Raw genomic sequence first — 13,511 nt, forward strand, 5'->3', positions numbered from 1 at the left:
AGAAATCCCATGAATGTCAGCAATGTGGGAAAACCTCCAATAACCAAAGGTTAAAAACACACATGAGCCTGCACACCCGAGGGAAACCCTATGAATATGTACGATGCGGAGAAGCCTTTATACATTCCTCATCCTTTCAAAAACATGAAAGTGGCACATGAGAGACCCTGTGAATGGAAGCAATGTGATAAAGCCTCCAGAGATTACAATTCTTTAGAAACACACAGAAGAACTCATGTATCAGAGAAGCCCCATAAACCTAACCATTGCAAGAACTTCAGATGTTATTGAGGTTATGGAGGCCATAAGAAAAGTTACAAAGAGAAATTGTGTGATGTAAGCAATGAGGTAGTGCTTTTATTTCTCATTTAGCTTCAAATACACACACACAAAACTCACACTGGAGAAAAATTCTATGAATGCAGACATTGTGGAAAAAACTATATTCGCCACACAGCTGAAGACATGGCAGGGTGCAGTGTAGAGATATTATATCAATGTAAAAAATGTGGAAAGACTCTAGTCATGCCAGTTCCTTTCAAAGGCCAAAAAGGACTTACTGGGTAAATCTTGAGTGTAATCTGTGGGAAAGACATCAGTTGGTCCACATCTTTACACATGTGAACTCCCACCAAAAAGAAATACAAATGTAAGTAACAAGGGCAAGCTTGATGGAAATTTACCCATCTATAATGTTCCAGAAAACTTTCAACATGAGAGAACTGCTCATAAAATTGTAAATATACCATGTTTATCAAGCCTCTATTTTAAAAGACATCGCTGTGATGCGGATTTCTTATTACTTTCAAACAAATATTAAAGTGAGGTAATTCTACATGTCCTCTTCAACAAGAGCACCTACGATTAATAGCTAGTGCTATTTTATTAAAACATTTTTTTCTTTTTATTTTGAAGCCTGTTGGTACCATGGATGAGTTGAAGTGCATTTCTAAAATGCAGATAAATTTTAGCACTGGCCAATGTGGCTCAGTGGATTGAGTGCCACTTGCAAACCAAACAGTTGCTGGTTTGATTCCCAATCAGGTACATGCCTGGGTTGCAGTCCAGGTTCCCACTAGGGGGTGTGTGAGAGGCAACCACACACTGATGTTTCTCTCCCTCTCTTTCTCCCTCCCTTCCCCTCTGTCTAAAAATAAATAAATAAAATGTAAAAACATGAAATGATCAGGGTAAAAAAAGCCTTGATAAAATAGTTGTTCCTTGATAAAGAATGAATATCCTAATATCTCTTTCAGTTTTAACAAATGTTTTTAATATACCTGGAGTTTGACCCCATCACCTTTTACATGATCCAGAATTTGATGGTCACTGATGGTCACTGGTCCAAATACCCAACACATGCAAACATACAATCCATTGCAGTCATCACCCGCTCAACAGTGAATAGAGCACAATTGCTTAAAGAACCGTGTCTTTACTGACAGAAAAACGTGGGTTCAACTGCCAGTTCTGCCACTTGCCCCTGTGCAGCCATGGTGAATTACTCTTTCTCTTTAGGAACTTATTTTTTATGAACAAATAAAGAAAGTATCACAGTTCCTACATCACAAAGCTGCTGAGAGAGTGAAGCGATGTACAACTGTCAAAACAAGTGGTCAACAAATGTTAGTGTTACTAACATAATTATTCTTTACCAATCTTGACTTATTGGAATTACTTAATATTGGTCATGTATTACTATTATAATTTATATATTTCATTTATATGAAATATATCTTATTTTAGTTATAATTGTGATCATTAATAATTGCAATTATTAATTCACTGTTACAGGCTGAATCATTGAGTTCCCCCCCCAAATTCATGTACTGAAGCCCAAAGCTCCCATGTGAATGTTTCTGAGACAGGGTCTGTGAGGAAGGATAAATGTTAAATGAGGTCATAGTGGAGGGCCCCAATCCCATAGGTCCAATGCACTTATGAGAATAGGCAGAGGCACCAGCGTACATCTTCTCTGCCATCTGAGGGCACAGGGAGAAGCCAGCTCTCTACAACTAGGAAGAGAGCCCTCACCAGGAAAACAATAAGCGAGCACCTTGATCTTAGACATCCCAGCTTCCAGAACAGTGAGAAAGTAAATTTGTTGTTTCAGCAAGATCTCAACTTTACACAGTAGGGCCTTTCATTCCTGTAAATAGTGCTAAAGAGTAGGGAAAGAATATACAAGTGACTGGGGCTGATACCATTGGTTTCCACAAGTCCATGGGAGAAAACATGAACTCAGCTAGTCATGACATGAGAAGAAGCTGACACAGCCTTTAAGAGAAGCTCTCAGCAGCTGCCTGACACGTGGGTGCTTTGAAGAGAAGGGGGGGATGGAAAGCTGCTTCCATCACACCAGCAGCCCCCTATGTGGTCTGAGCGCATCCCTGTTGATCACTTTCACAAAAGCCATTCTCACTTCTCGGTTCCTCAGACTGTAGATGAGGGGGTTAAGCGTGGGGGTGATAAGGCCGTAGAAGAGGGAGACCACGTTGTCCTGCTGTGGGCTGTGGTAGGAACCAGGTACCATGTACATGAACACAGCTGCACCATAAAAGAGCCCCAGGACTGTAATGTGCGAGGAGCAGGTAGTGAAGGCTTTGCGCCGTGCCTCCTCCGAGCGCATGCGTAGAACGGCCCCCAACACGTGGCCATAGGAGGTGACGATGAGAGAAAGGGGAAACACAAGGATCAGCACCCCAGAAATGGACAGCGTCAATTCATAGGCAGAGGTGTCTGCACAGGAGAGCTTTAGGAGGGCTGGCACTTCACAGAAGAAGTGGTCCACGATGCGGGAGGCACAGTAGGGGAAGTGCAGAGTGACAGAGGTCTGGATGGAGGCATTGAGAACACCTGCCATCCAGGAGCAGCCCACCATGAGCAGGCACACCTGGCGCCTCATAAGCACAAGATACTGCAGGGGGTGGCACACGGCCACATAACGGTCATAGGACATAAGGGCCAACAGGATGCCCTCAGCCACACCCATAAGTGTAAGGAAAAATATTTGAGCTGCACAACCCCCAAAGGAGATGGAACTTTCCACCTGTAGGAAGTTTGATGCCATCTTCGGGATGGTGACCAGGGGGAAGCCTACATCAAACAGGGACAGTTGACTGAGCAGAAAGTACATGGGTGTGTGGAGCCGGGAGTCCATGTAGATCAGGAAGAGCAGAACAGTGTTGCCCAGAAGGCCCATGATAAACATGGCAGCCACTAGGGAGAAGAGTAGCTGACTTGACCCTGTGTGACTAAAGAGGCCCACCAGAAGGAAGTCAGAGGTCACTGATTGATTCACACCTCCCATTTTTACAGAATATGCCTTTTCTGTAAGGCAGAACAGGAGATCAATGGCAAAATACTGAGTGGGGCTGGAAAATAAGTTTCATTCCATCTGCCAATGGCCGTTGAGTGGTAGTGGTTGCTTAGAGTGCCATCTTGAGGAGTTGTGAGGTTACAGCCAGAATTAGTAGAGGGGGAAGCCATAATCGTTAGTGAAATCTGTTAGTGATATTTGTTAGAGCCATGGGATGAGAGAGCAGTAACTTGCATCTCTGAATAAGATACTTGGCCACATCCCAAGCAAGAGCTTCCCACTGACTCTTCTATTACAAATTTTAAGGTCCAAGTCAAGAATAGTAACAGCTGCAGTAGAACATGTCAACAGCTCTCATCTCAATGATTCCGGGGCCAAAGTCGAGGTGAGATTTTGAAAATGCTGGGAGGTGAAATAAGAGATAGAGCTGAAGCAACAATTCAAGCAAGAAAACAGAGAGATAGGCCAGGGTCCAAATACCTGGGTAAGCATCTGGAGAAAAGAGAAATGCATGGTGAGCCAGCACTGGGGTCAAATGGAAGATGTGAATCTAGGGAGTTTGAGCCATAAGGACACTTGGGTACCACTTGGGGGTCAAATGGCATAGGGTTAGGAAGGTGGGACGGTTGTCAATGAGCTCACAATTATTGGTGATTTGTTGCATTGGATGGGAGAGTAGCAACATGTGAATAGCCTGACCCAATTTCAAGGACTAGAGTAAGCTACCAGGCCTGGAAGATTGTGAATCTCCAATAAATATAGCCTGAGTGGACAAGAAACATGACCAGTGACAAGAAGGAAATTACCGCCTAAAACAGGGATGCTTAATTTCCTTGGAAACCTTCAAGCCCCCAAACAACCTCAGATTGCCCTGGAATACTATACACCACACAACATCCCCACAGTGAACAATGCAGGACCAGAGGAGTGTTTACTCCCAACTGCTGGTAGTTACAGAAGCAGCAAGACAGGTCATTTAGAGGCAAATGGATTCTATTTTGATCTTCACTGAAGCTCTCTGTCCTAAGGCTGCCATCCTCACATGGCCTTCAAGGCAGTCTTTAATTATTCACCAACCTGAGTTTTCTGTCACATCCAAGCCCCTTTCACACATGCATTCAACAAAATTTGGCACATGCTTGGCTGGGCATGAAACATTCAAAGGTGGGCCAACCAGGCAGGGTCCCTGCTCTGCTGCACCCCACAGTCTTTATCAGGGTACCAATGCAAAAGAGATAAATGGACAAGCTCTTTGTGACAATGGGAAGTACAGTGAAGGAACTGGGTAGAATGTTCTGTAGGAAATGGCTGGGAGCACCCCAGGGCATGGTCAGGGAAGCCTCTAAGAAGAGATGACAGATGTCCTCAGTATCAGAAGAGCTTCGATAAGAAGGATGTGGTATAACCAGCTGCTCCCTGCTACTGGGAGGTGGACGTTTGTGAGTCCAGCAGTGTGGTTCATCCTAACGACATTTCCAACAGTGAAATCCAACTAAAAATAGAAAGGGCTGCCTTACTGGTGTCATTTTCCAAAGTCAATGACATAAGAGAGTAAGATAACTTAGTTCTATGGTTATAAAATTTAGAATTTGAGGAAAAGTGAGCATTGTTCACATCATTTCAGCACAGTCTCATCAGCAGGGGGACAGAGACACATGCCCAGGGCTTTTTGTACCCAGGGGATGAAACTCTGCCTGGGATCAGGTTGAGAAAGGCTTAACTAGGGAGGACATGTTGTAGCTGAATGTTAAAGGTCTAGTAGGAGTTTTTCAGGCAGCCAGAGGAGGCAAAGTTGTTCCAAGAAGAAGGAATTTAGCACATGGGCAGTACGGCTTGATGGTTAGGAGAGTGTACCCAGGAGTAAGATTAAAATGAACTTGGTACCAGCTCAAGTTGTTGGTAGCAGCATGACCTTGGGTAGCTTACTCAACCTCAGTTTCTTCATCCATAAAATGTGTGGCAGTAATCTGGTCACAGGCACTGCTGTGAAGATTAAAGAAAATGATGATGTAAAGAGCGTAGTGCCTGTCATGTGGCAAGTGCTCAATAAGTAAACTGTGATACCTGTTATTAAATATAATATATTGTAATAATATATAAATTGTAGAATTATAAAATTATTGCTAATGCTCTTGGGGGGAAAGTATGGATGATCAATGTGCAGCAACATGCCAGACACACAGGGCATTCTCAGCAGTGCTGGGTCCTAGCACTGTTAGTACAGTAGACCCATTGTACCTTCAGTTACCTGCAGCCAACCACAGGCCAAAAATATTAAATAAAACTTTTCAGAAAAAAACCCAGCATTTACATTTTAAACTGTAAACCATTCTGAGTAATGTGATTAACTCTCATGTCCTCCTGCTTTGTCCAGCTCAAGATGTGAATCCTGCTTTTGTCCAGCATGTCCACACTGCTCTTGCGGCCCACCATTCATCACTTGGTAGCAGCCTTGCTCATCAGATCCACTGTCATGGTATCACAGTGCTTGTGTTCAAGTAACACTTATTTCACTTAGTACTGGACTCAAAGTGCAAGGGTAGTGGTGCTAGAGATTTGGATATGCCACACTAAGTGCTTCCTTTAAGTGAAAGTATATATATATATATATATATATATATATATATATATATATATATATATATATATATATATATAAATATGGGAGAAAAAACATACATATACATATGTGTGTGTGTGTTTGATACGCTCTGCAGTTTCAGGAACTGCCTGGAGATCTAAGAATATATCCCCCATGGATACAGCACAGCTATTATGTTCCGTATTATGGCCTCTTCCATGGTCAAGGCTGACCCTGTCTAGATCGTCATCTATAGTGCTGCTCTATGATATCCTTGTACTTCCTGGAGAGAAACCTGCATGTCCCTTCTCTGGTCTCTGAGAACCCATAGCACAGTCTCTAAAAGTTCATTCATCTCCAACTCTGCTAGTTTACAACTGGGATTTTCCACCTCAGCATTATTCAGGGACGGATAAGTCTTTGTTGTGAGGAACTGTCTTGCATGAAGTTTAGCAACACCCGTGGCCTTAATCCACTTAATACCAGTCCTCTCTTCCACCCCTGGTCATGAAAATGAAAAATGACTCCACACCTGGTCCAATGTCCCCCAGAGAGGTAGAATCACTCCCATTTGAGAACCTTTGGTGTAGAGATAGGATAGTTACAACCTGCAGGGACTGTACTCAGCAATTCTTCTTCCAGATTTTTATTCTATAATTACAGTAAGCTCAGACCCAACAAAAATTCTGGGAATCTCTCATTAGTTATATATCTTCGTATAGAACCAAACAAACCCTTGCAATTTTTTGCTAACTTATCAATTACCAAACCACTAAGTTTCCCAGCTGGTAAAATAGCCTTTCCTGCAAACTCCCATTGCAGGCTATTTAAGTGGCCAAATGAATCTGATCTTGCTCTGTCCACTCACATATCCTCACCCTGAAAGGAGCTGATGCCAACTGAGTGCTGACTGTGTGGAAGGCATCCAGTGTTTACATGCTTAACACTTTAATCCTCAAGTCTGGAGATGGATGGTGGACACGTTTGTATAACAATGTGAATATATTTAATGTCATCAAAAGTAAATTTAGAAGTGATTAAAATGGTAATTTTTAAAAAGATTATATTTACTTATTTTTAGAGAGAGAAGAAGGGCAGAGAAAGAGAGGGAGAGAAACAACAGTGTGTGGTGGCCTGTCACTCACCCCCTACTGGGGACCTGGCCTGCAACCCAGGCATGTGCCCTGACTGGGAATCCAACCAGCGACACTTTGCTTCACAGGCCCATGCTCAGTCCACTGAGATACACCAGCCAGGACTAAGATGGTAAATTTTTATTTTATTTTTACTGTGTATATGTTATTACAATAAAAAAGTAACACTGTCTGTAGATATTATTTGTATTTTTTTGAAGAAAAGACAGAGTTTCAGAAAACTGCGGTGACTTTTCTAGCATCACCCACCAAGGAAGCAACAGAGCCAAAATTTGAGCAAAAGAGGAATCTGATTTCAAAGTCTCTGTTTTTTCCCTTTGTATTCAACACACTCCCCCAAACCCTGTAATAGATGTTTCAGGATTTGTTACACACGCACACACACACACACACACACACACACACACACACACACACACACACAGAGTCCTGCATACCCCCAAACTCACCTTTCCTTCCAGGTTTCGCACTACTATTGATCCATCTTTCTAAAAAAGCATACCCTGGGGTGTTTGTAATCTTGAACACGCAGGTCTTCTGTGACTGGAGATTCTGGCTGTGATTCCCTTGTGTCCTGAGCTTTTAATAAACTCTTCTATCCAAGATATCTTTTGGAAAAAGTTGTCCATCCATCTAACCTCTTTCCTGTCAGTCAGACAGGCAGAGCTGGGCAGAACTAACCATGGCTTACTTTGATCTGGGCTGGGTCCTCTCACTGTGACTCCTAAAGCAATACCTCTCATGTGGGTTGTAGAGGAGCCCCTTCGGAAAGTTTCCAAGTTGTGGGTTCACCTCTTTCTGTCCCCATTTACTGGAATTATGTCGAAATTTGGGACTAGTGGTTCCTCTGTTGACGCTAAGTGACCAGGGGAGAGGCACCAGCATTACTTACCTTTTGTTACCAATAAAACATTCACATCTCTCTGTCATGACCAGGCATGATCTGGACCCTTGGTCACCTAATTAATCAAATAGCAGTTTGGCAGAACACTGTCATTTACTGTTTATTTAATCCTCACATCCAATTAACCCAGCTCAAGAAACCACAGCAGAGTTTGTTCATTTAATCATTGCTGAATGAATACATTCTATAGGAAAACAATATTTTTTGGAACTAATGTTATTAACAAATGGACTGAAAGAGGGTGACTAACTTCAAGTCACACACTGACTAAGAGCACAGGCTAGAATTTGAAGCCTCATCAGATTCCAAATCCTATGTGCTCTCAACTCTGAATGCTGCATCTTTCTTGAAATCTGTGCTCAGCTCTTCTGCCCAGGAGTTCAGAACGCAGAAGTCCTCTGGAGTGCAGAAGAGGGGAGAATGACCAGTCCTCAAAAGGTGAACTGGGGGTGACCCCAAATCAGATAAGTTATTTTGATCAAGTGCCCATGCCTGGCTGCTTCCAACACCTTTTGTGGATTAAACACCAACATAGATGACTTCCTGCTGTCTAGAAGCCCGACTTTCTTAGGTTCATAGCAATAAAGATAGACAAAGAAAGACTAAGAATTCAGCATAACAGGACATGTGCTTGTGGGTTGGCAATTGTCAGAGAGGCAGACAAAAATTCATCTTGGCATCCAAATACCTGTATACACTCAACCCATCATGTCTGTGGAAAACAACATCAGCAAGTGTTTAGATCCATTAATGTAAAATTTCAATCATACCTAGACCTCTAAGATCCCCACAGGCTGGATTTCAAGTTCTCACCCCAACTCACCATGGTCTGTGTGCAGAGTGAGGGGCCTTTCTCAATACCCCATGAGCTTGTCAACCACCCTTATTCCAAGACAGATCCTAATAAAACCTCCCTGGACTAGCATCATGGGCTTACTCAGTGCTGCCTCTGTGTATGCAATGACGGATGTCATCCTCTGGGGATAGAGGCTCCAGGGAGAGCTGCTGCATCAGAAACCCCTCAGGCTCTCCAGTTCTGCTAGACAGAAAGTTAGTTATAATGAGAGTCTAGAGCCTTTGGTGTTCAGATAGTCCCTGGAAGGCTGTGGGAAAACGTTTACTCATCTCCCAACCACAGGAAAAGTGGGAAACACTGATGTGGATAACTAAAGATGACAGATGTCCAAGTCCTCCTGTTTACATATAGTCAGGAAGAAGAGATTTGGGAATCCATTACAGCAAATGGACACTATGCCCCACTGCCCCAATTCTGGTGTCCAGGAGACTTCTCCTGAGTTACATAATGAGGCAGTGATGGTGGTGGGACAGCCAGGAGGAAGGTTTCCTGGGTCAGGACATTCTTTCTTTAAGTGCCATTCTTTTTTAAAAAATTGATTTTTAAAAGAGAGGACAGGAGAGAGAGAGAGAGACCTCAGTGTGTTGTTCCACTTATTTATGCATTCATTGGTTGATTCTTGCATGATATGACCCCCAAAACCCCAGAATTATCTTTTGGAGTTCTGCTCTCTTATAGTACAGGTTTCTTCCTGTATGGGAGTGTTCTAGGAACCTATCTGTATCAGTTTAGCAGCTGGTGGTGTTGTGAGAGGCTGCCTTCATGTTCAATGAATTTTTTTGAGGACTCAGTGAGTTTGTACATTTTATGATGGATAATTCACAAGCACAATTGCCCACTCTGTGCTGAATGATCAGCAGTTTTTGACCAAAACTGGTATGACCCCTTTACCCAACCCTGCCATTCACCTGATCTCATACCAAGCAACTCTTTTTGTTCCCCTAGATGAAAAAAAGTCCTCAAAGGGAAATGTTTTGCTGGTGTGGAAGAGGTGAAACAAAAAACAGCAGAAGCACTAAAAGGTATCATAATCGGTGAGTTCAAAAACTGTTTTTTCCCAGATGTGGAAAAAATATGTTGATAGGTGTATTGCATCAAATGAAGAGTACTTTAAAGGGGACTGAAGCTTAAACATGAAAGAAAAAATATACAATTTTTAACGAATGGATTTTGGTGTTTTGGGTCCCACACATATATTAAGAAGTGTTATGTATTTTTTTAAAATTTAGTTTTATTAAAAAATTTTTAAAATATATTTTATTAATTATGCCATTCCCCCCTTCATTCCCCTCCACCCTGCACACCCCTCCCCCACCATTTCTCCCCTTTAGTTTATGACCACCTGTCTCAAGTTCTTTAGATTCTATATTTCCCCTACTATTCTTGCCCTCCCCCCTATCTATTTTCTACCTACCGTCTATGCTACTTATTTTCTGTACCTTCTTTCCCCTTCTCCTTCTCCCACTCCCCTGCTGCTAACCCTCAAGAAGGGGCTGGAAAGAACTATTCCAAGTCATAAAATCCAAAGACCTACATCCAAGAAGTGTTATGTCTTCTCGATGTAGTGTTACTTTTGTTATTTTAAAATTTATTTCATCAGATTATAAGTATGGCTACACCTTGTTTTTTATGGATGTTGCTTGCTTTGAGAATCATTTTCTACACTGTCTCTTTTTTCTTTCTTTTAAAAAATATTTAATTATTGTCCAAGTACAGTTTTCTGTCTTTTACTCCCATCCCAGCCCACCCCCCCAGTGCTCCCCACCTCCCTCTCATTTCAACCCTCCCTTAGTTGTTGTACATGTGTCCTTTATACTAGTTCCTGTAAATCCTCTCCCCTTTTCCCCTGAAATTCCCTCCCCTTTCCCTTCTAGTCACTGTCCCCTGTTCTCTATTTCAGTGTCTTCAGTTATATTTTGCTTGTTTGTTTTGTTGTTTAGCTTCCTGTTAGAGGTGAGGTCATATGGTATTTGTCTTTCACCACCTGGCTTATTTCACTCAGCATAATGCTTTCCAGTTCCATTCATGCTGTTGCAAAGGGTAGAAGCTCCTTCTTTTTTTCTGCTGCATAGAATTCCATTATGTATATGTATCATAATTTTTAGATCCATTTATTTACTGACTGGTACCTAGGTCATTTTCAGCTCTTGGCTATTGTAAATTGTGCTGCCATGAACATTGGGGTGCATAGGTTCTTTTAGATTGGTGTTTTAGGATTTTTAGGATATAATCCCAGCAGTGGAATTGCTGGGTCAAAAGGCAGGTCCATTTTTAGTTTTCTGAGAGAATTCCATACTGTTTTCCACAGTGGTTGTACCAGTCTGCAATCCCCCCAACAGTGCACTAGGGTCCCTTCTTCTCCACAACTTCTCCAGCACTTGCTGTTTGTTACTTTGTTCATGATGGCCATTCTGACTGGTGTAAAGTGGTATCTCATTATGGTTTTAATTTGCATCTCTCTGACAGCCAGTGATACTGAGCATCTTTTCATGTGTCTCTGGATTTCCTGTATGTCCTCCTTGGAGAAATGTCTGGTCTAGTCCTTTGCCCATTTTTTCATTGGGTTGCTTGTCTTCTTGGAGTGGAGTTGTGTAATTTCTTTGTATATTTTGGAGATTAAACATTTGTCTGAGAAATCATTGGCAAATATGTTTTCCCATCCAGTTGGTTCTCTTTTTATTTTAATACTGTTTTCTTTAGCTGTGCAAAAGCTTTTAATTTTGATGAGATCCTATTTGTTTATTCTTTCCTTATGTCCCTTGCTTTAGGGACATATCAGTAAATAAAGTTGCTGCATGAAATATCTGAGTTTGCCAATATTCTCCTCTAGGACTTTAATGGTTTCAAGGCTTGTATTTAAGTCTTTTATCCACCTTGAATTCATTTTGGTGTATGGTGTAAGTTGGTGCTCGAGTTTCATTTTCTTTTTTTTGCACGTAGCTGTCCAGTTCTCCCAACACCATTTGTTGAAGAGGCTATCTTTACTCCATTTTATGTTGCTACCCCCTTTGTCAAATATTAATTGGTCATAGAGATTTGGATTTATTTCTGGGCTCTCTGTTCTGTTCCATTGGTCCTTTGATTACAGTGGCCTTGTAATACAGTTTGGTATCAGGTATTGTGATCCCTCCTACTTTGTTCTTCTTTCTCAAAATTGCAGCTGCTATTTGGGGTAATTTATGGTTCCATATAAATATTTGAAGTGTTTGTTCTATGTCTGTGAAGTATGTAATTGGTACTTCAATAGGTATTGCATTAAATCTGTAAATTGCTTTGGGTAGTAGGGACATTTTGATGATGTTAATTCTTCCAATCCATGAACATGGTATATATTTTTTATCTGTTTGTGTCTTCCTTGATTTCTTTCTTCAGTGTTGTGTAGTTTTCCGAGTGCAGGTCTTTTACCTCTTTGGTTAGATTTATTCCTAGGTATTTTATTTTATTTTTTGCTACATCGAGTCGGATTTTTTTCTTGATATTTGCTTCTGCTGTTTGTTTCATTGTTGATATACAAATATACCTTTGATTTCTGGATATTGACTTTGTATCCTCCTGTTTTGCCAAATTCATTTATTAGGTTGAGCATTTATTAGGTTCATTTATTGGGTAGAGTCTATAGGATTTTCCATGTACACTATCATGTCATCTGCAAACAGTGACAGTTTTGTTTCCTCCTTTCCGATTTGGATGCCTTTTATTTTCTTTTCTTGTCTGATCACTGTGGCTAAAACCTCCAATACTATATTGAATAGAAATGGTGAAAGTGGACAACCCTGTCTTGTTCCTGATGTTAGTGGAAAAGATTTTAGTTTTTGCCCTTTGAGTATAATGTTGGTTTTAGGTCTCTCATATATGGCCTTTATTATATTCAGGAATGCTCCATCTATTCCCACTTTCCTGAGGGTCTTTATCATAAATGGGTGTTGTACCTTACCAAAAACTTTTACTGCATCTATTGATATGATCATGTGATTTTTGTCTTTGCCTTTGTTTATGTGATGTATTACATTTACTGATTTGTGAATATTGAACCATCATTGCATCCCAGGGATGAATCCCACTTGGTCATGGTGAATGATCTTTTTAATGTATTGTTGAATGCGATTTGCCAATATTTTGTTGAGGATTTTAGTGTCTATGTTTATCAGCGGTATTGGTCTGAAGTTTCCTTTTTTTGTTGTGGCTTTATCTGGTTTTGGGATAAGGATGATGCTGCCTTCATAAAAAGAGTTTGGGAGTCTTCCATCATTCTGGATTTTTTGGAATAGCCTGTGAAGTATAGGGGTTAGCTCTTCCTTAAATGCTTTGTAGAATTCTCCTGTGAAACCATCTGGTCCAGGGCTTTTGTGCTCCAGGATATTTTTGATTACTACTTTGATTTCATTTGCTGTTATTAGTCTATCCAGGCTTTCTGCTTCTTCTTCATTAAGTTTTGGAAGATTATATTTTTCTAGAAATTTGTTCATTTCACCTAAGTTTTCAAATTTCTTGGCATACAGTTCTTCATAGTAATTTCTTACAATCCTTTGTATTTCTGTGGTATCAGTTGTAAGCTCTCCTCTTTCATTTCTGATTGTGTTTATTTGTGTCCTCTCTCTTCTTTTGTTGATGAGCCTACTTAAAGACTTGTCTATTTTCTTTATCTTCACAAAGAACCAACTCCTGGATTCATTGATCCTTAGAATTATGCTTTTAGT

General features: G+C 41.0%; 1 protein-coding gene across 1 annotated transcript; it reads right to left on the reverse strand.

Moving 5' to 3' along the window:
• Positions 1 to 2,353: 2,353 nt before the first annotated feature.
• On the reverse strand, positions 2,354 to 3,392 carry LOC119040928 (olfactory receptor 2Z1). The gene has a single exon (XM_037134015.2). It carries the CDS (start codon positions 3,308 to 3,310, stop codon positions 2,354 to 2,356), a length of 957 nt encoding a protein of 318 aa, XP_036989910.2. The 5' UTR covers positions 3,311 to 3,392.
• Positions 3,393 to 13,511: the final 10,119 nt, after the last annotated feature.

This window comes from Artibeus jamaicensis, unplaced genomic scaffold, assembly GCF_021234435.1.
Source record: "Artibeus jamaicensis isolate MK-2021 breed Jamaican fruit bat unplaced genomic scaffold, CSHL_Jam_final scaffold_537, whole genome shotgun sequence".
Taxonomy (NCBI): domain Eukaryota; kingdom Metazoa; phylum Chordata; class Mammalia; order Chiroptera; family Phyllostomidae; genus Artibeus; species Artibeus jamaicensis.